This window comes from Camarhynchus parvulus, chromosome 4A (assembly GCF_901933205.1).
Source record: "Camarhynchus parvulus chromosome 4A, STF_HiC, whole genome shotgun sequence".
Classification (NCBI taxonomy): Eukaryota; Metazoa; Chordata; class Aves; order Passeriformes; family Thraupidae; genus Camarhynchus; species Camarhynchus parvulus.
Window position 1 is genome coordinate 16,922,768 of NC_044600.1, and position 21,778 is coordinate 16,944,545.

Sequence of the window (21,778 nt, forward strand, 5' to 3'; positions counted from 1 at the left end):
CCCCCCAAACTGGAAGAGCCTTCTGTCCTTTCTCAGAGGAACCCCCAGCAATATCTTCAGAGGAGTCAGAAAACAAATCAGCAGCAAGAACTCCTCAGTCTTCCTCTACTGCCTGTAAAAATGACTCCCTAGGCCAGAAGTGAGGCACATACATCTGTTCTGTCCCTTCCCAGAGCAGACCTGCCACCCCAAACACAGCAGCTCATCCTTTTCTGCTGCTCTCCAGGAAGAGCTGGAGCAGCAATGCTGAGTGTTGCAGGAACAGGGCACTGCCTTCATAAAAACATAGATAGGATAAAAATAATTGGAGACTGGAGAAATTATCACAAAGGGTGTAAGGCAAAGCCACAACACAGGGCTGATGTCCTCTGTGTACGTTGCCATTCCCAGCTCAAGCCAACCAAGCTCCAAAGATAACATTAACCCACTTGCTGCATACACAACCACAGAATACTGCCTGGAGTGATCTACACCCAGCACTGATGACACCAGAGAAACTGCATTCCAGAAACCAATATCCCACGACAAAGGAATGAGGACAAGGAGTGGAAGGCTTGAAAAACAGGAACGAGGTGCTGGGTGTTAGGACAGACTGCCTATGGAGCACACAGGCCCATTTGTGCAAGCATGTGCATAACTATATTTACAGGACCACAATTACTCCCTTTCTTCTGCCAGCAAAGAGCCAGGAGCAAAGCTTTAGCAACACAGAGCAGCTAAAGATTCCCTTCTGCCAGGGATCCAACACAGCCCACACACAGGTTGCAAAACAAATCTGTCCACCAACAGCACCCAGAGCTCTGCAGAGCAAACCATGAGCCAGCCCAGGGCCAGGCCAGGACATAAGGACAAATGTCATCACATGATGGGGTTTTTTTTGCCCATCTTTTCCCAGCATTTCTCCTCTCCTCCATCCAGGAATGAGTTGCTGCCAGTGTGAGCACATTACACTGTACTGCAGAGACTGAGCTGCATTGAGACAGGGTGGCATTGTGCCAGCAGGTATCAGTCAGTGCTACCAGGCTGTTTGTTAATCTGCAAATGCTTGCAGAGAGGCTTTTGGAGGTTTTGTTGCACACTTTTCTCCAAATGAGAACTGCTTCACTTGACAAGTGCCTGCAGCACCCCTAGAAATACTGGGACTGATTAAATGCAGGACTGTGGCTTCCATGTTCAGCCAAAAGGAGAGGCCACACAGCTTTGACCTCCCCAATTTCTGGGTGCGCCTATGAACCTCAGTGTCCACCAGCAGAAGGAGAGAATAAAATCCCAGACTTCCCAGTACCACCAGGAGTTTGGAATTCACTCCCTGACAGCCATTTACTTGCAAGGCAAACCACAAGGAATAAGCTAAAGATGACACAAGAGAGGGACACCAGAATCTGTCAGGGTAGTTGCAGTGTCTATTACACCACAGAAAAACTCTGTTTTGCAATTTTATTGCACTACCTTTTTATATAACAATTGGAGAAAAGTGAGCATTGTCAGAAGGGTGGAGCACACTGTGGGATGAGAGAAAAGTTGGCCCGACGCCGTTAGCCTCAAGACGTTTCAGAACAAAGGCAAAGCAGCATTTCACACCCGTCATTTTGGTTTGCCTTGTGATAAATCCACTGCTGTGGACAGAATTCCTGACCCTCACCCAGCCCAGCAGACTACAGGAGTGTTCATCCCCTTTATTTTTGCTCAACAGGATAGGGCAGTGGCAAATTAAAGAGGAAGGAGATAGGAGACCTAGCAGGCTCCTCTCCTACTGGCCTTAACTCATGCCAGGACTGCTGGTGGCATGGGAAGGTTTCATTTCAAAGCTTTCAAGGAATAAAATATATAGATAAAATATGCAAATTATGGGTAAATACTCATTTTATGGTTTAACTGAAAATTACCTGTGCTTCAATATCTCTAATAAATCCCATCAGATTGATTTTAGATACTGACAGAAAAGGAATTCTCGGATCCCTCCTCCTTTCTCCATTGCCAGCTTTGGGCTGCCACTGCCCTGGTTTCTGTGCTGAGCGTTAACCTGCTGCACTGTCCTCCCTCCCAGGTGACTGGAGCTTTCCAGTGACCCACAAAGGCTGTGGAACTCACTTTGTGCAAAGAGCTGAGAGATGGTTTTCCGATTGTCTTCAGAGCCCTCAAACTCCTTCTCTGCCAGCTGCTTGTTGGCTGTCTCCATGCGTTCTGCAAAACAATTCAATAAAGGCAAAAGAAATAATTAACAACTTTCAAGCATTAAATTACATCTGCTCAGGGCATTCCTGATGCTGGGGGAATGGATCTGCTAATTCTACAGCCTATCAGAAGTTGGCACTCATTTTTGAAATGTTTTTAATTATGTCCTTAAAGAAATACACTCAATGAAACAAAAAAGGTTAAAGTTCCAAAGAAATTATTTTAAACGTCTATAACACAGAAGTTTATTTTTTCAATTTATACCTTTATTTTTTCCACAAAAATAAATCCCAGCATGCAATTAAAAGATCTCTTACAACTCTCCACTAAATCTTAACAGGAGATTAAATTACTGTTGTCCAATTACCTGACTTGAGGGAATAGTGTAAAACCCTAAAAACAAATTAACAGCTCTGCTGCTCCAAGCTGCTAGAAACTTGTATCAGTCTGTGAAAATTAGAATGAAATGTTTATGCTGTATTTTATTATGAATTAGATTATTTAATGCAGGCCTTTGTGGACAGTACTGGGAAATGCATGGCTTTACTCCCTGGATGCAAAACAATTTCTGTGAGTCTTAGTAAAAGACACGAGGCAGTGACAGCATGCAGGACTATCAGAAGGCTTTCTTAAAAAAATTAAACTTCCAGTTTAAACAACTGTTTGTGCACCTTCAAAAATCTCAAATTGCAGATGATTTCCACCTTCCAAACTAATGCTTAAACTTTTCCCCCCAGTAAGGTCAAATACCACTCAACACCACTCTGCTGCCAGCCGTGGGGCTGCCTCAGCCTCTTAGCAAGAACCAGACACCAATAACAGCTCACTCTGGAAAAGGAAGGGAGATCCAAAAAACCAGATGCCTACACTGATAAGGAATGACAAGACCTTCAGGAAGAACAGACACTCTGCAGTTTGTATGTCAGTGCAAAAAGGGTCACTGGACAGGAAATAAAGTGAACATGCCTGGTGTGGGATTAGGCAGTCAGCAAAACCTCTTTCCATTTGTGTAAACTGAACAAATTGTACAAATTGTCTCTAGGATATAAGACATGAGAGAATTCCAGGCTTGCATCTGGTTTATGGTATTTGGCTTATCACATGTTTCTTGTCAATGAGAAACAGGCTGGAAATGAAAGACTGCAGCCCTCTCCTAAACCTGTCTTTTCCATTCCTCCAGCAAGTGCTTAAAATCTCTGACTACTGAATGCACCTGAGGATCTTGTCATATTCCAGTCGTGTCAGACTGAATTCTGCAGCAAAACTCTGTCCTGCCAAGTAAACATAACAATAAAAACCCTCAGCATTGAAGAACAGAAGTTTTATTTCATTTACCTCTTAGATCCCTGTTGAAATCATGAAGCCTACGAATTTCTCCTTCCAGTTTGTTTCTCATGGCTTTTTCCAGGGCATCCCGCTTAGAGGATGATTTCTCCAGGTTTTTGTAGGCCTCTGAAACTTGCTGAATTTCTGTTTCCAGCTGCAGTGAAAGTGAAAACAAGCACATAATATTTTCCACTAACAAATTTCATTGTCTCGGACAGGAGATTACTTTGTCTCAAGTGTTCTTTATTGAAGGAAACCTATATTTATACACTAAGTAGAAAAAAGTCTCAGGTCTGTGATGAATCCCTCTCTAGAAAGAATACCAGTGGCTGAATAATTTTGCAATAAAATATGCTTTATCCTTCCTTTCAGGATATGCTTTATTCTTCAGTGTAAAGCTTCTCTGATCATCTAGAGCAGGAGATTCTCTCCTAACTCTCCTTGCTGGGCATGATTTGCTATGGAAGTGTGGATCCACACCATAGCAAACCCCATCAGCACTGTCTACAGCAAATGATCAACAGGGAGGTGGAGGGAAGTGCATTTGTATCCTTCTGTCATTATCAGGAAGCTGTCAAACAATTCTCTCAAGTATTTCCTGGCCAGAAACATTAAAAAAAAAAATACGACCAAACAAACATAAGAGGTAAAAGGTAACATGGGGAATAATGAGTGTGGAAAGCCACACTGGTCATCTAAACTCAAGGACAAGCACCAACACATTTTTCTGGCCCCAAACACAGCTCAGTGCAAAGAGCACAGCAAGACCCACCAAGTCCTAAATTGCTAAGTAGCATCAGCCTTTCCACAGCTGCAAGGCAAAAGCAAAGCTGACCTGCTGCCCAGCTTTAAACCACTGGTCATCAAGAAGTTATTTCTGTGAGGCAGCATGAAAATACCTCCACACATGCACATTAATGATGGGTCTGTCTCACTGGGGTATTTCCTTTTAAATGTCTTAGCATCATTTATTCTGCTTGTTCCATAAAGCCAAAGGAGGCAAATAGCTGGGTCCAAATCAAGATATTAAGTTTTCATGGAAATTGTGTGGTGTTGAGAGAGGGACAAAAGGAATGTTAGTCCCAGTCCTGCAGTCCAAATGTCTTTAATGTAGCTATAGCAGCACTACTTGCCCTGCACACTGTGGTGCCAACCAGTTTTGTAGCCATGTCCCCTCTGCCTCCTTGAGTGGCTGTGGTCTCATGCCACCCCAAGCAGGCCCTTCCTGCAGCTCTGAGGTCTTTTGGGGAAAATGAAACCTGCTGCTATCCTGGACAAACCTTAACTTAGCCAAGCAATCCAAGCAGTCAGCCTCTTCAGCAGCTGAGGAGGATGTGCTTCTGAGCAAGGTCAGTGAACTATTAGCAGAAAACTGAAGGCTTTGATTCCATCTTCTGCCAAAGTTAAGCTGCTGCCCAAAGGCACACGACACAGACTAATCAATCTGCATACGAAAGACTCTAAAGTACCTCATCAATCCCTTCAGCAAAGGAATCCAACACTTGCAGGTTAAATGATTCAATTAGGGACTAGACCAGAGACAGGAGAATGCCTGAATTACACAACCACCCACCTTCTGCAGCCGGGCCACCTTCTCATAGCACCCATCCAGCTCCTGCCGTAGGGACCGGTTCTCCTCGGACAGGATTTCCACCATTTGCTGGGCCCTGGACACGATGGCAAAAGGATCCACTTGCACCTGCTGGTATGGGGAAGGGATCTGCTGGGCTCTCATGGAGTAGGAGTCTCCTTGCTGCTGCTGCTGCTGCTGCTGCTGGGGGCCCAGGAAGGGCTGGCATAGTCGGTACAGATCCCCCTGCTGGACTGGGTTGGACAGGAAAGGCTGCTGGGGCCGGGGCAGAACACCAGGATCTGCCTGGCTGGGAGTCAGAGGTTGCTGATGCTGGGATGGGGACAGCCTAGAGGGTGGTGGAGACTGGAGCAAAGTCAAAGATCCCAGGGATGTCAAGGAGGAAGTTGGGCTGTGGTGGTGAGGTGGTCTCTGTTGTAACTGCAGCTGCACATCTGGGTTCTGCCTGGAAAACAGAGAGCACAGGCTCCATCACAGTCATGCACAGGAAGGTGCACAAACCAGGGACAAGGTGTGTAGCTCCTGTGCACGTCTTCCCATACAAAAGACTCAAGTGAGGCTTTCTTCCATTTAAAAAGCATTTCAAAATCAAATCTTTAGCAAATTCTAAGAACACAAAGGTGTTTCCTAGAAACTATTTTTTTTTACAGAAGTACTAAAAGATAGTGCATCAACAACTACTGGACAAAATTATTTTTGTAACTTTTCTCCACACTTTGTGGATAAAACTGCTCAACTAAGGACTGCTAAGAACAGGCTCTTTTGTTCTGGCCTTAAATGTGCCATCTGTCATCGAGAAAACAATCTTCTTCTGCAAGCCAGGATAGAGAGTTGAAAGCATTGGCTAAGCTTGATGCTAAGTGTTCCAGTATCACTGATCTGAGCTTTCTGAAATATCAATCAATAAACTGCAGCCTGGCTAAATGAGACAAATAAAGGATCTGAAAACCAACCTAAGAATCAGAAGCAGCATTTCATTCCAACCTGCCCTGTCCTAGGCAGTAGGTGTGCTTACTGCTCCTAACAATAACCTCTGCAGGCTATCAGAGACACATCTACCAATCTATAACCTGCCTGAGTCTGCCACAGAATTACATCCAAGCTACACCCTCTCACATTTCCCAGGCTCTGGAGATCCCCAGCTCAACTCCTGCTGCATCAGCCAAGTGAGAAATCTGCCTGAGAAGACTGTGGATTTATCATGCTTGGATGACCTCAGGAGGCAGGATTTGCTTTCTCCTCCAAAAACATTCAACCTTTAACTTGTCTGGATGTTCTTTATTCTAACAGTTGAAGTCCCTCCCTCTCCATGCTGCAGCCAGTCTCTTCTTGAGCATGGAGCTCAGGCCAGAGCAGACCCAGCCTGGCAGCTCAGCGTGTCCTGCTGCTCTGACAAAATTCCCACCCTTTGGGATGCCCTTCAGCCCTGCAGCTGGAAAAGCAACACACTGTTGTTCCACCTGGCCAGAGCTGCTACAGAACACCCCTCTGGCTGCCTGTGCTCCCAGGAGGGACTCCTGCTCTGCAGAGGATGGACAAGGCAGCTCACAGCATTCCTACAGCACCAGGAACTGACAGCAGTGAGCAGGAAGCTGAGCTGGGAGCTCAAGGGTTACACACAATTCTGAGCCCAAGTGCAAACACTCAGCACCATCCTTCCTGCTCTCCAAGAAGAAGGAATCACTCCTTGCACCCACCACTCACATCTGGGCACTACTCACATCTGGCAGCAGCACAGGGGAGTTCAGCAGCTCTCAGCCCAGCACAGGGTTCACTATTTCAGCATCATGCCCTTCATGTCTCACTGCCCTGCTTCCCTGCAGAGAAACCTCCAAGCTCCTGCTCAAATTCCTTAATGGAGGAACAAATCTAGCCTTTGTTAACTAAGAAAAAACAGAATCACTGCTCGAGCTATTGTTTCTCTCCTCACTTTCAGATGACTGTGGTCCCTGCCAGCAGCATCATTTCAGGAGCTGTATTTCCCCAGAAATGATCATTTGCAGCATGAGGATTTCAGGGGTCATGCAGAAGAGTGATGTGCAATTAATTTCCTCAGGAATGTTCAGTTTAGTAGCAGCAATTTGGTGCTTCTCCTCCCAGGGGGGCAGCTCTACTTATTGTTGCACTGATTTCATTAACTTCATTTGCCAGTTCTCATAATGAAGAATGAGGCCAAACCATCACAGGCCATGCTCAAGGTCACCTGGTTTGTCTCAGGTGGTTTCCTGCTGCTTTCTCAGCTCACCCAGTTGTGTGCAGAGTTAAAACTTTGCATCCTCACAAACCACTCATCTCCCCGAGTTTATTCTTTACCTATCACCAATGCCCTGCTTTGATGTTGTAATCAATTAGGGAATAACCTTGCTGTGACATTTCATCTGTGATGACCTACAGAGTTAGATCAAAAAGAAATACGTTGCCAGTCTGCCTCATGGGTGCAAAAAACCAATTTTCAACCTACAAAACACTCTTTTCCAGTCTGAAAACAACCTGGAGCAGATACTCAGGGAGACTGGTGTCAGTGAGTTAATCTTAAAAGCCTCATGAGGATGATTTAGATGCCAGTGTTAACATTTTGACTAAAAACATCTTGTTATTCTGTCAACAGAGACCCAGTGGCAGAACCTTGCCATCCTAAGCACCAATGAGATGAACAAAATAATGGCCAAAGAAACACAACAGCAGCACTTTAATTCTGAAGGGCCAGTGGAACTGACATGCCTTGTAATGATCATTTCTTTTTAAACCTATTGTAAAGAACAACTCTAGGAAATCATGGCTGAGTATTTCTAAACAGGATACATTTCCAAGAATTCCAGCATCTTGGCACTCAGATCCAAAGCCTCTCATAGTCTTGAAATTATATCAGTCTTGTGGGCTCAAGCTAGAACATGAGAGCTTGGAGTCCCTAGCTCTGTGGCATTACCAACAGCATTAGGGCTTCCAAAATGTCACAAATGCATTTATATTCCCAGCAGAACAAGACAGCACAGCTGGGTTAATACATCCTAAAAAATTATATTTAAAAAATACCATCTTGAAAAAAATTGTATTTAAAAATCCTGGTAACCTCACAGTGACACCAGACTTTTTAAGATCTTGCATGCAAACTTTTACATACACATTCAAAGAACTTTTTGGCATTCCCACTGCTTACAATTTAGTCTTATAAAATACTTACATACATTTTGTGGGTAAAAAATACCTGGCTCTGGGATTTCTTTATATTAACAAGAGAAATGAAGAATTTATTTCTCTGGTAAAGCAATTTTGGGTTGAGAGAGTCAGAAAGGTAAACAAACACAATTTGGATTTTTTCAATATTTTTATGCTACACTGCAAAACGTAAAGGTAAAATTGACTATTTGTGTCACTTAACAGTATTGCTGATAAAATGGTAGCAAAAAATTCCCTCCGTGAGAGAATGAGTCCTCAGGTAACCCTGCAATAGCAATCACAATTTTATCTGAACCAACCACTTCAGAAAAAATGTAGACTCTCAAAACACACATACAACAAAATTACACAACCTCCTTCCATTTGCCTCAGTGTCACAGAGACCTGAATAAACCAAATGCAGGGGGAAAACAAAACTCAGAGCAATTACCCCTACAAGTATTCGGGTTTGGAAGCATAACTTTAAGGGCCACTTCTCTGTGCACCATGCAGGAATTTCTGCTCTCTGGCATGGACAGAGGAACTCCACAGAGGCCAAGTACAAACCTGGATTTATGGCTCTGCAAGCACCAGGGTGAGCTGAGCTTTTGGGGCAGGAAGGCAGAGCCAGGCAGCGAGGGCAGCTCTGCAGCCATGGGGTGCTCAGGCTGCCAGGACAGAGGGACACACACAAGGTCTGTGGCACAGCAGCACAGTGGGGAAGGCCAAGAATGAAAGGACCAGGAAAGATCTCTGGCTCTTTAAGGTTTTTTCTAATGCCTTCCCAGCTTCTCCTGCCCGTTTCATGTCCAAGAAGCTCCAGCTCCCCTTCTGCACGAAGCAGGAAATGCTGCCCGCGGGAGGGAGCACGCTCCACTCCATTACACAGCCGAAATCAAACCCAGGAATTTTTGTTCTGCTGCCCAGTCACACCTGATTAGCCCCCACTTTGATGCTGCTCAGGGGAACGCAGTGCACACGGTGATTTACTAATTACGGGACAAATTCTGCAGACCTCCCTCTCAAAAACTTTCTGTGAAGTCGATGGGATTAATCACCTCAGCAGGAGCTCAGTCACTTGGGCTCCAGACAGAGGATGGCGCTTGAATCAGCGAGACAAGGAGCTTCCTCTGCATCAAAAAAATGCATCAGACAGGGCTTCCTCTGCACCCAAAAATGCACTAGACAGGAGCTTCCTCTGTACCCAAAACTGCATCAGACAGGGGCTTCCTCTGTACCCTAAAATGCACCAGACAGGAGCTTCCTCTGCACCCAAAAATGCACCAGACAGGAGCTTCCTCTGCACTCAAAAATGTATCAGACAGGAGCTTCTTCTGCTCCCAAAAATGCATCAGACAGGGGCTTCATCTGCAACCAAAAATGCACCAGACAGGGCTTTATCTGCACCTAGAAATGCATCAGACAGGGGCTTTCTCTGTACCTAAAAATGCATCAGACAGGAGCTTCTTCTGCTCCCAAAAATGTATCAGACAGGGGCTTCATCTGCTCCCAAAAATGTATCAGACAGGGGCTTCATATGCACCCAAAAATACATCAGACAGGAGCTTCCTCTGCACCCAAAACTGCATCAGACAGGGGCTTTTTCTGCACCCAAAAATGCATCGGACAGGGGCTTTTTCTGCACCCAAAGCTGCTCCAGCCCTCGCTGTGTTGCCACAGGAGCCCTTGCAGCCCCAGGACACAGAGCCCAAGGCACTCATGCTCTGCTCTTAGACTGGAGGGGTGTTTTCACAACCAATGGTAAAGTGCAGCTGAAGTATTAGGGAGAGAACTCAATGGAGCTTCACATGTGGCCAGCCCTCTTCTAAACTTTCTGTAAAATTTCCAAATAACAGCAGAGATGCCTCCGGCATGCCCGGTATTTACATTAAACCAACATCATTACCAACATACACTGCTCCCAAACTTCCACCGCCCAGGAGCAGGTGAGGCAAACTGTTTGCAGACTGGTTTAAACTTACCACACAGCCCATTCCTTTCCCAGACTGGGGAGGGTGAAGCATGAGAATGCTGTGAATTCCCCAATGTTTATCTTGCTCAACGAGTTTTATTTAACCGCATCATTAGGTCACCCTCAAATTCCCCCGAACAATGAGGGGAAAAACCCGCAGAAAAGGGTGTGGCTTCGGGAGCACAGAGAAGGGGCTTTGTTTCCTTGACGCACAATTCAAAAAATGCACACATTTACCAATCCAAATGAATCCCGATAAAGGCTGAGCCGCGGTGCAGGAAAGCTGGAGACTGCAAGGACGCTCCTGGTGAGAAGCAAAAGCTCTCCCCGGAGCTGTTTGCCTTTAAAATCCCCATACCATCACCCAGCTGCACCTTCAGCAACACAGAAGGTTTCTTGTCTAAATGACAGTTTCTCTTACAGCATGTGGGAGAGGGAGGGGAATAGAGGACTCGCTGCCTTCCTTTGCTACGCTGCTCTGTAATTTATGGATTAGTCTTGCAATTGTTCTACTGCTCCAGCATTTGCCTGCAAAGGAAACCTCTCCTCTGTGCAGCTATTTAGGTTAAAAAGTAACCTCATTAGATTCCCAGTGCTTTGAAGACAAATTTCAGTTGCTTCCCCTACTGGAAACCTTGCCAGCTGAACCTTTCTCCTCCCCCTCCTTCCCCCCACCATGTTCTTTCAAAGCAGCCAGGATCCATCCAATACAGACAAAAATCACCCTGTCTAGAGGAGCTGACTGCTGGCGTGTTTTCAAATACCTCTCCCTTGAACAGCAAGCAGGCTACATCTCACTGCATATAATATAAGGAGTATTTCTGATGCAGCAGAACCACCAAGGAGCTGTTTCCCCTCTCTGCCCCATGTGCACAGAGGTTTGAGGCCTTTGAATTTGCAAAAACATTTGCAACGAGCTTCTACAATCATTACCCCCCCTAAACCCTTTACTTCCCCTTTTCCTGGCCTCTTTATTATTTATTTAGCCAGATCAAAGGGTCTTTTCATCAGGCTTGTATGCTGCTGAAGTCATTTCAGATCACAAACAATGGTGGACAAACTCTGAAAATAGCTCCTCATAGGGCTAGGAAGGTTCTGAGCAGATTCAAACTCCCTAAAGCTCAGACTCTGCTCCCAAACACTGACTGGTTTCTTCAAGCTCCCCTCAAAATGTGCAAACACAAATTCACAGAGACCTCTCCATTTACATCCTCCTGTTGCTCCTCTGAATTACCCTTTTAGCTTCAAAATGAGGCCAAAATCACGACAGCAGATCCCACCTGGTGTCAGGCAGGGATGAGATGGTATGGGAACAGGTAAAGTGAAGCTGGGGTTTATTAAGGTTTAAAACCTTAATAAAACTTCATCTTCCCACACGGACATCAGTGTTTGGTTCAAGCCAAATCCAGCTCCTTATCTAGAGGGAACCAGAACAGGCTGAGATTTCAAATGATGCAAGAAAAATGAGCAAAAGCTGAACAAGCAAGCCTGGGATGAGGCATAAATCATATTCCATTTTTGTCTCCTACACTTCGAACCACTGAAAATAAAATTCTAAAAACTCTACAGGACTCTCAGAGGTGATTTTTGTTACCTGCACCATTATTGCTTTCATTCACTTTTTCCTTTCCTATGTGATCCACTTTTAAGAAAATTCTTTTGCCTGGCGGATGTAATTAAAGAACAACTTAATTCTTGCAATAAGTAACTGCAAGTTTCTACAATGAATCAGACCATAACTTTGGCTTTTGTAGCAAAGCTTTTGTGAGGCTCTGGAGCCTCAGCATTGAACTTCCCCATACCATAAAATCAAGCTGGCTTGTTTCGGATCTTTTTTTTTTTGTAAAAAAGCATCAGGCCTCTCTAGTCAGCTACTGAAGCAGGTAACAGTCCTCCCAGACAGTCTCTGCAGCTGAACACAACATGTCATCTCACATAATGAAAATGAGGTCTTTGCAGAAGGAAAACCTGTCTCAGGAATGAAGGTGATTGAAAGTTTTATATCGTCATTCTCCACATGGCTGTTTTAGTTTTATATTGTCATTCATGGACTGAGTTTTATGTTGTCATTCCCTATGTGGCTGTCACAGGGCTTGTTTTAAGGTCTCTCTTACCTGACTGAGCCATACTCAGGGGGATGCTGATACCTCATCATAGGCCCATCAGATCTTCCCTGCTGGCTCATGCGATGGTCACTATAGAAATGCCCCGAGTCCTGAGGCTTGCAGTTCATAGATGGGGTGGACACGTTTTTGTAAGGGTACTCTGGGGGAGGCCCCCGCTGCTCCATTCCTTTGATGCTGGGCTGGGAAGGGGGCTGCACCGAATTCTTGTAGAACTCATTGGAGCTAGAATTTTTGTAAGGGTCGCTGGACTGCTGGGGAGAGAGCGGGGACAGCGGGGAGAGCGGCGCGCTGGTGACGGGCGCGTGGGCCTTGACCCCGCTGGTGGCCAGGGACAGCTGCATCAGCCGCTCGCTCAGGGAGCGCACGTGGCCCTGCTTGAGGTCCTTCAGTCCCTCATCCTGGTGCACCTTTCCCGGGCTCACCCGCTGCACCGTGGGCCTCCCCTCAGTCCTCATCTTCTGGTTGGTGACGCCCGTGACGTAGAAGGCGGCCCCGACGCTGGCGTGCGGCTGGCCCCGGAAATACTGCGACTGCACCTTGGCCTCCTCGTAGGTCGGGAGGTCCTCGCTGTTCTGCAGGCGTGGTGAGAGCTGCTTCTCCATGATGCTGTTGTCCACCTGTATCTCCTGGCCCTGGGGCTCCTGGCGGGCAGCATGAGTGACCAGCTGGTGCTCCTGGGAGCTCAGCCCTTCGTTCTGAGAGGCCGGGCTGCCGGTGCTGCTGAAAGGGGGGGCATTGCCTGTGGCTTGCTGGTGTAAGGCCAGAAGGTTGCGGTTGTCATTTGGGTTCCCGTATCGGAGCTGCTCCTGCAGCAGGCGCTGTAAAACTGTCGTAGCTGCTTGCTCTTCTGAATTCCTCATCTCAAACTGTGGTGCCTTTTGGGTGGAACGTAAAAGCTGCCCTTGACCTAAGGAAAGGAGACACGGTTATTAGCGCCTGAGTGGATCGAGGGAGAGATATTCAGGAGCAACGGCTTGAAATACAGAAAAAAAGCAGGTTAGATTACCAAAGGTTCCCATAACAATGGAGGTCATCAAGGCCCGTGGAGACCTAAGAAGGACGTGCATGCCCGGGGGGCAAAGCCTCAGAAAGGTGATGAAAGGTGACTTGAAAGTTTATAGGCAAATCAATCCGCTTCAAGCTGTAGGGATGCGTGCCAAATACCTCAGACAGCATCTCGGGCAAAAAGGAGACGTGGAATTCACAGGATGATGGTAAAAATGCCTGAAACCTGTTTGCTTTATACTTGGAGTTACCAACAATGAAATACACTTCCCATATTTGTAGGCAGACAAGGACTGAAGTGTGAAATCAGCAATTGTCAGTTTTAAGGGAAAGAAAAAAACAAAAAATAGGCCCATTGAGATAGCATATGGTTCAAAAGAAGTAAAGAAATCTCTCAGCTTGCATAAAGCAAGTCATGAATACCTAGTTAGCCAGCAGGTTTTCAGAATTATGAAATGCCCAGAGTGAGATCAGCACCTCTTCTCCTTGCTGCAGAAAACCCCAGGCACGGTGCAAGTGAGGACTCGGGAACTTCCTGCTATACAAAGGCAACCAAATCCTCACACATCTAAATATCCTCAGCGGAATGCATGCAAATGCAAGGGGAGGAAAAAGAGTTGTCTGATCTAAGGAACAGAAAAAGACCTCCGAGTGGCAGGAAAAAACACTGCTTCCCAATGAGAGAAACACAAAGAGCCAATGTCAGGCACATCCTAAGTACAGATTAAGCCAGTGACCAACAGCAATTGCATTTTGCTCAGCCTCCCAGTGGAGTCAGGAGTGTGTCATGGAAACTCAGGCCCACTGGCCTTGCCTGAGTTGAAATATCAAAAATTAATTATACCTTTGAGACATGTAACTGAAAGCAGAGCTCCTTTTGAGCTAGAACAGCTCAGAATAGAACTCAGCCGCACTCGCTGGCCAAGCTGCGGCTCTGCCCTGACAGCAGAACACGTGTTGGTGTTCTAGCATTTTCTTTTGTGACCTTTTTTCTGCATTACATTGTCCCTTAGCAGAAGGTAACTTGTTCCCAACAGTTTGTTCTGTGGCAGAACCAGGAGGCCTGAAGGGTCTGCTTTGTGCTGCATCTCCACAACCTCCCTGTCTGCTCCCTCAGAACACTCAACCCCTGCAACCCAAGGACTCCCACTGGGCACACAAAAGCCTCCTGCAAATCTTAATGAAGAGAAAGTTAAAATCCACCTCATTCCAGGCTGCCCACCACGGCAGGAATTCAGGCCCTGTTAGCTGACCTGGAATGTGACTCCTTTGAAATGCTGTTTGAAGTGGCACATACCTTTGTCCTTCACTTGCAGTTCCCTGGTAAGGAGGAGCAGTTCTGCCACATGGGGGGACAAACTCAGCCTTCCTCCTGCAAACCCAAGATCTCCACTCAGAGATGGCTTCAGGCTCCTCTTCAGCAGGCCTGATCACTTGATACTCCCCTCGCTCCCAAAATAATTCTGAGGAAAGCATTGAAAATATAATTTTAATCAGTAGATGAGACCCTCCAAATAATAAACCTTAGCCCATATTTCAGATTTTCCTTTTGTAGCTTCTTGTTTTCTCACAGAGCCCAACAATTTTGATCCCTTTAGGATGAATGAACCCCTGTGTCCCCAGCAATCTCCTCCAGCTGCTGCTTTAATCATGACCATTTCTGCTCCAAGATTAAATGTTGCCAAGTAATGCTTTGTCCCATCTGTGCCTCCAAGTGAAACAGTGATTAAAACCCGCTAATTCTTTAACTCCATTGTTTTATTTTTTGCTCAGAATGAAAGCTGCAGCACAGATGAGGATGCCCTGTGCTTATGGCTCCTTTGCCAGTGGTGCTGAGTATTTCAAACTGTGTCAGCAGAAATCCTCTGGTGGATGGTGACACTGTGAAATGCTTGATAAACTTCAACACACTGTGTCTCAGAAATGACTGTGAGAATGATCAGTTTGTAAATATTAGCTTTATTTTACAGACTAGGAAAGTCAGGGGAAGAAAAGGACACTGAAAAGAGTTTATGCCAGAAATACATTGCAGAGCACAGCTCTAATTCCCAAAACACTCTTTAATTACATTACTTTTTTCCTTCAGAATATGAATATGAAGCAGTAAAGAAATTTTAACCATTGAGAGGAGAAGCAGGAGAATACAGAACAATGTGTATTTAGGCATGTTACAAGAAGCAGTTACTGAAGGTGTCCTAAAGAAAAAGCAGTGCAAAAGATATGAAACATATTTGTGCACTCAGTGTAGTCATACTTTAAGGAAAGGCAATGAAAATAGAACTAGTGAAACTAAAAATATTCATTGATACGTATAATTTAACTTAATTTCCTGGAATGTTGCAAAAAATAAAGTGAACAGATGTAGTGAAGGAATGCAGACGTGGATACTTCTGTCTCTGACTTATTACAGCACAAATCCACACCCAACAAAAACTATCTCAGATCTGCAAGTTAAATACTTGAGGTGTCAACAGCAATTTCAAGGCACATGAACAATATCTAAGGAGAGAACAAGGCAGTGTTGTGTGGTGTGGTACTTCAAGATGGTTGAAAAAAGCAGCTAATGTCAAATTCTTAACTGGTGACTTAGCTTGAGAGGGATATATTGAAAACAGCTGCCAGCAAATATGCAGTAAAGAGCCTTTAAAGCAGGCATTAAAGATAGCAGATAACTAGAGCAATTTCTAGCCTCTTTTCTCAGTGTTGCACAACAGAAGTTAAGGATTCCTCATCCCCCTCACACCAGAATCATCACTGACTCTTCTTTTTATATTTATTTTAAACCAAGCTGCCCTGAGCAACCCTTTTTATTAGAGTATACAAAGGCTTTTATTATGCAATATGATGCTGCCTTTCCACCCAAAGATTTCTTTTGTCTCAACTGGAAAAATCTAAGGAGGTGGTGGGGGGGATTGTTTATTTTTTTAATACAAAGATACAATCCAGCTTGAGATTCCGCCTCTCTGCCTTAAAGATTTTTTTTCAACAGACAAATCCAATCTGTGCATGTTTAACTCCTTCAAATGCTCCAGGAACCATTTCACATGCAGAGCTTCACTCCTCAGCACTACCAGCTCATTCTGCTGAGCTGATGGAGGGAAGGCACAGTTCACACTGAAAAACATTTGCTGGAACTGAATACTACTAATTTTAGTGTGGGTGTAAACTAGAAATCAACCTGGAAACCCAAAGCAAAAGGTGGGCTGAGATACAATATGAAGATATTCTGGCCAACAAATCCGCTTTCTTTAAATACCAACTGGTAGCCTATTTTTTTTCAGTTTTATCCCATTATTTTTAATTAACAAAGAAAATCTTGTGCAACTAACTTGGGTGGCAGCATTCCTGGAATCTGCTTTCTGAGCAGGCTGAAAACTCCTGGCAGAACCAGTGAGTTAACTTTTCTATTAACAAAACACAAAAATGAACAGTACAATTGGTGCTGAAGCCCATGTGTTATTTATTTGGACACCAAACTCTATTTTTTTGTCAGGCTCTTCCAGCAATTTCGGTTTTCACTGTGCCAAAGATGGAAATTAGTGAGATGCACTGGAAAAGTTGTTATGATAGAGCTGGAAGGAAATTGGGAAGGTTCTGTAGATACTTTAAACAGACATATTTGGGGGTTTAGCCTACATCTATTATGATTGATAGGGCTGAAATCAGACTAGCAACAACTCTGCCAAAGTGTATGGATTGGATGGTGCACTCTCCATAGCCACAAAGCCTGGAAACACCTTTTCCAGTGGAAAATCCAGGTTTAGATCAAATCTCATCCAAGCAACCACGGTGAGATTTCCCAGGCTGAATCAATTTTGCAATTTGCTCCCAAGCATTGTAGCTCTATCATCTTACACCTCATTCTGAACTCTGGTCTGAAATTACTGCTGGTAATTTGAGGGAAAAGCTCTGGAGGAAACATCAGAACCTAGAACTGCTAGAACTAAGACAGGAATTGCAAATAATGCTTCACCATGCTGAGATCAAGAATGGGCACAAAATGGGGGTAGTGTAGGTACTATTTAAGGAAGAAAAGCCTCATGTTTGCAGGGCATTGTGTAAAAACCCAGTAGCTGAGGCTTCTGACTTAAACATCACGTAATTATGCACAGGAACCTTGCCAGTCCCTCGTGAGGATGGAAGATTAATGAAGAATTTAAAATGATAATACTGCCAGGCTGTAGGGAACCAAAGCAGCACATTTCTGTACAGTATGCAAATATTTTCCAGCATTATAAAAATAAACAAGCTTAGACAAGTGAGCGACTCACCACCGTTTGATGAGTGGCTCTAATGCTATAGCTCAATAAACCTGCATGGAGCAATAATAACCTCACAAGCAAAGAGAAGCATCTTTAGCTTGTGAAACCAAGAGGAATGCAAGAGTCCCTGTGAGGACAGCCTGTGCATACTTGCCCAGAATTACTGCTTAGCCAAGGAGCTAATTAGCTTACACATCAGGTGGGATGGGAACAGGTTCACCATCTCGTCAGGGCTGCACTACAGTTAAGCACTTTCAGTTTTACTCCTAAGTTTTGTGTCACTCACGCCTGAAACAATCCAGTGTCAGACTTCAAACTCCAGCAGCAAATTCTGTAGAGCAATTCTGTGGTTTCTTAAAGGATGGGCCTTGTGATACTGCCCATCCTGGCTGGCAGCAGGGGATGGGATGCTACCAGGCAGATGAAGTTTTTGGTTGGTTTTTAAGTGCTGGGCTTTCTTCAGACAGACCTGCACTCTGCAATAGAGGAGGGGACAGGAAACAGAGTGGAAAGGACCAGCTGTGAGGTCCCTGGGCAATACTCCCATGCTGAGTCACCCCTGGGTAATGGAAACACTGCTGCTCCATGGCCCACGCAAAGCCCAGCAGGCTGATCCCTGATCCTGCAGAATTCACTCAACCTGTGTCATTGGAACCGCGGCTGTTCTGCACCAAGGCTCAGAGGCAAGGTCCCAAATTATTTAATGAACAGTGGAGGTTATCACTGAATGCTCTTTGCTTCCTTCCAGTCCTACCCAAGGAGGAGGAGGAGGAGAAGGGACAGAATACACACCAGGCTAGTCCTGGAGAATAAAGATTCCCAACGTCTGGCGCCAACACCCAGACCTGCAAGGCAGCACCCAACAAGTCCCAGCATTGTGAGATCACTTTAGCACCTGCTCCTAACCTGGAGGAGGTTCCAGACTCCAACCATAAACACCTCCCCAGCTCCCATTCAACCCTCCCGGCCCTGCCTGCCTCCATCTGCTGCCCCTGGCTCAGGTGATCCCGCAGGGTGGCACCCAGCAGGTGCATGGAGTGCTGCCAGCATTACTCATCTTCATTCCAGAAGGGCAGAGTCACCGGGCAAACAAGAAAAACTTCCTTCTTTTAACGAAAAACAAGAACAATGTCACCCGGAGGGGGGCAAATAAGATGCATACCCATTGTATTAGATCATCGTGCTACAGCAAGGAAAAGCCAGGAGAACAACCAAAGACTGGTCCTGGTTTTAACAACTCTCCCTGCCAAACTGAGTCCACCTGAGCAAGGATTAGACTGTCCCTAATCCTGCCCGTCAAACACTGGCACCAGGCACAGGGAAGCCTGGCAGGCTGAAGAAAAGGCAGCAAGTTGCTTGGTCTGGCTGGAGATAAATAAGTCAAGACATCAACATGGGAAGATCCCCCCTAAATTACATCTCAAAGGAAAAAACTGACAAGACCTTACTTGACCTTTGAATTACTGCTCCCCTCACTAAAAAGTATCAATTTCTTCCCAGGGAAGTTCCTATATAATCTTCACCAACATAATTTAGGCTTTATATTACAAAGGAAAAAAAGAATAAACACTTACAAAGCCCAGTATAAATAGGAATGTGTAGTGGCTTTTAAGCACTTTGAAAAGAATGCTTTGGGGTTTCAAGTTCCTCCCTAAAATTTTAAAAGTGACAGGAGCAGGACGATTTACTCTGAATATACCAGTCTAATAGGAAAACCAGCTGTTTTTATTGAGAATATTTCTACATGAAGACATCACCCCACTCAATTACTTGCACTGTTATGCAGCACTACCTAACACTGCTCACACATCTGCACAGTCACAACCCTTTAGGGGCAGGTACTGCCATTTCTGCATCATTAATGAAACACAAATTCCAGCACAGGCAAAGGAAGCTCTGCTATCAACTCCAGAAAGGCCAAAATCTCACCTTTTAGATGTCTTCTTGCTAAAACCAGCTCAAGCTCATGCAGCTTCAGCCACACCAGGTCTCATTTCAGAGAGCTGCCTCCCAGCACAGAGCAAGCAAGATTCATCTGCCTCAAACTTCAGCAATTTCCAGTTATTATCCCTGCAGAACTGGGGAATTGCTGCAGTTTGAATTCAAGATCAAGCTTTGTTTTGTGTTTTGAGAATGCTCCACTTCTGGCTGCTGCTGGCACTCAGGCAGCGCCCTGCTTCTGTCGTCAGCAGCCCCTGTCCCACAACCATCCCAACTATGCCTCAGCACCAGTTTCATTGCATTGTGTGGTTTCTCCATTCCTCCCCTGATTTAGTCCAGGCCTCTCCTCGAGGCTCTCAGATAATGAAAACCATGTGAGAGTAAAATGTAATCTTCAAACACGCAAACCAGTTTCATGTGCATTATCAGAAGGGAGCAAAATGTTGACAGTGCATCATTTGTCCCTACAGATAGGATCAGACTCTTTTAATTGCTGCTGAGATTAAAAAAAAAAAAAGATTGGAATCACCATCTACATTAAAAATAAAGTCAAAATTCGAAGCTAAAAGCTTAAGCAGTCCTGAAAACAATGGAAATATGATCCTCAAAGATATAAATCCATTTTTGTGCCACCTTAAGGTAGTTTTTCCTCATATGTCAGTTGTGACATCCTGAAAATTTATATCATAAGTTGACACAAATAAAAAAACGTAGGTGGAGGAGGATGTAGAGAAGAAAACAACCACTATGGCCTAACTTTAGCATGGAATTTTCTGGCTTTTTCTAGCAATACCACAATTTAAACTATTTTAAGCCCCATATGGAGGAGCTCTTCTTCTTTCAGAATGCTGTTTCACAGAATTTAAAGAGACTAACCACAGAACCCAGAAAGCAGGCAGGAATGCCCCCTCCTTTGGTCATAGGTCTGCTTTTTGTTTCCTTTAGAAAAAGAAACAGCTAAAATACAGGTAAATTGCCAGTTATCAGCCAGAGATGCTGTGGCCTAAGGAAAGGCACAAACCCAGTGCAGTTCTGGGACAGCCCAACACCACTGAGAGATCTCAGTGGGTGCCATGAGTTAAAAATATGAATTAAAACTAAAACCCTACAGAAGATCCAACCCTCTGCATTTTTAGACAGCAAGGATGTTATAAAAGTGGTTTTGGGGTTGTTCTTTTATCATAACCACCTGGGCTTTTCATATGCACCTTGTAAAAAACCTTTAATTACCTATAAGATGATTAATTGAGCCTCACCACCACACTGGGAGGAAGATATTACTCCATTCATTTTAGCACAGTGGTGACTGGCTAAGTCTTGGCCTATGTTTTTTGTTGCCACAACTATGTCACTCAGGGAATTGATTTCTTTCAATGTGAGTATTCCAGCAACCACTCTAAACCAGATGCAGTTACAGTAGGAAATAATTGGTTTTAGGTGTATTGCTTAGGAAACCTCGTGTAAACCACACCAGCACGACTTCTGCCTTGTTAATAGAAACTCCATCACTGCTGGGAAGATTTTCTGTAGTAACAGCAAGCACAGATCCTGCCTAAATGGATCAGGGATGTTGGCACCCCAGGACTTGTGCAAGCAGAAGGCAGAGGAACCCTCTGAGAGTTTTCTACAGCTGGAGAAGACACTTCTGCAAAGGATCCTCAGCAGCTGCAGGAAAATAGTTAAAGATTCAGAGCCCTAATGAACAAAATGAACTTCACAGAGTGCACAGAAAGCAGAGGTAACACACGGCTCCTGGAGCACAAATCCAAGGTGATTAACCTTCCCTGCTCCCCTGAGAGCTCAGTCAATGCCAGCAGGGCTTGTGCAGGAAATGCACTCAGCCCTCCCCTGCCTGAGGAATGCAGTGCCAGGGCCTCTCCAGGCAGGAAAAGCTGCTGTCCTGGGCTCCCAAGGGAACACATCCTGCAGAGTGCCTCCCCCTGGGTCCTGACCTCCATCCCAGCCTTTTGAGAGTGCTCCATGGCAGCTCCCCTCAAACCCCCTGAGCAGCAGGGGATGGGGCCACCAGTGTCCCACACACGGTTCCTAATGCCAGCCCTGCTCCCCCAAATCAGAAATCCACTGGGCTTTCAGCACATGCTAAATCCACTCTTCCCCCCAGCGGTGCTAAGCTTTTTTATAACTTTTTCTTTTCTAAAGAAGATCCAAGTGCTCCACACCCAATCCCAGCTCGACAAGAGCAAAAGCTGCTCTTTCTCATGTA

The 21,778-nt window shown here is 45.1% G+C and overlaps 1 protein-coding gene across 3 annotated transcripts in view; it reads right to left on the reverse strand.

Moving 5' to 3' along the window:
- The window catches only part of AMOT (angiomotin), a 60,794-nt gene that overhangs the window by 21,149 nt on the left and 17,867 nt on the right, over nt 1-21,778 (reverse strand). For 2 of the 3 annotated variants that reach the window (XM_030967356.1, XM_030967353.1), the window contains exons 2-6: nt 14,649-14,814; nt 12,335-13,253; nt 5,075-5,537; nt 3,511-3,655; nt 2,092-2,184 (exon numbers count right to left, since the gene is read on the reverse strand). In XM_030967356.1, the coding sequence (XP_030823216.1) occupies nt 2,092-2,184; nt 3,511-3,655; nt 5,075-5,537; nt 12,335-13,206 (1,573 nt within the window). In that variant the 5' untranslated portion in view covers nt 13,207-13,253; nt 14,649-14,814. Of the gene's footprint in view, nt 1-2,091; nt 2,185-3,510; nt 3,656-5,074; nt 5,538-12,334; nt 13,254-14,648; nt 14,815-19,542; nt 19,999-21,778 lie in introns of those variants that run through there. The other variant, XM_030967357.1, reaches the window with a different exon arrangement.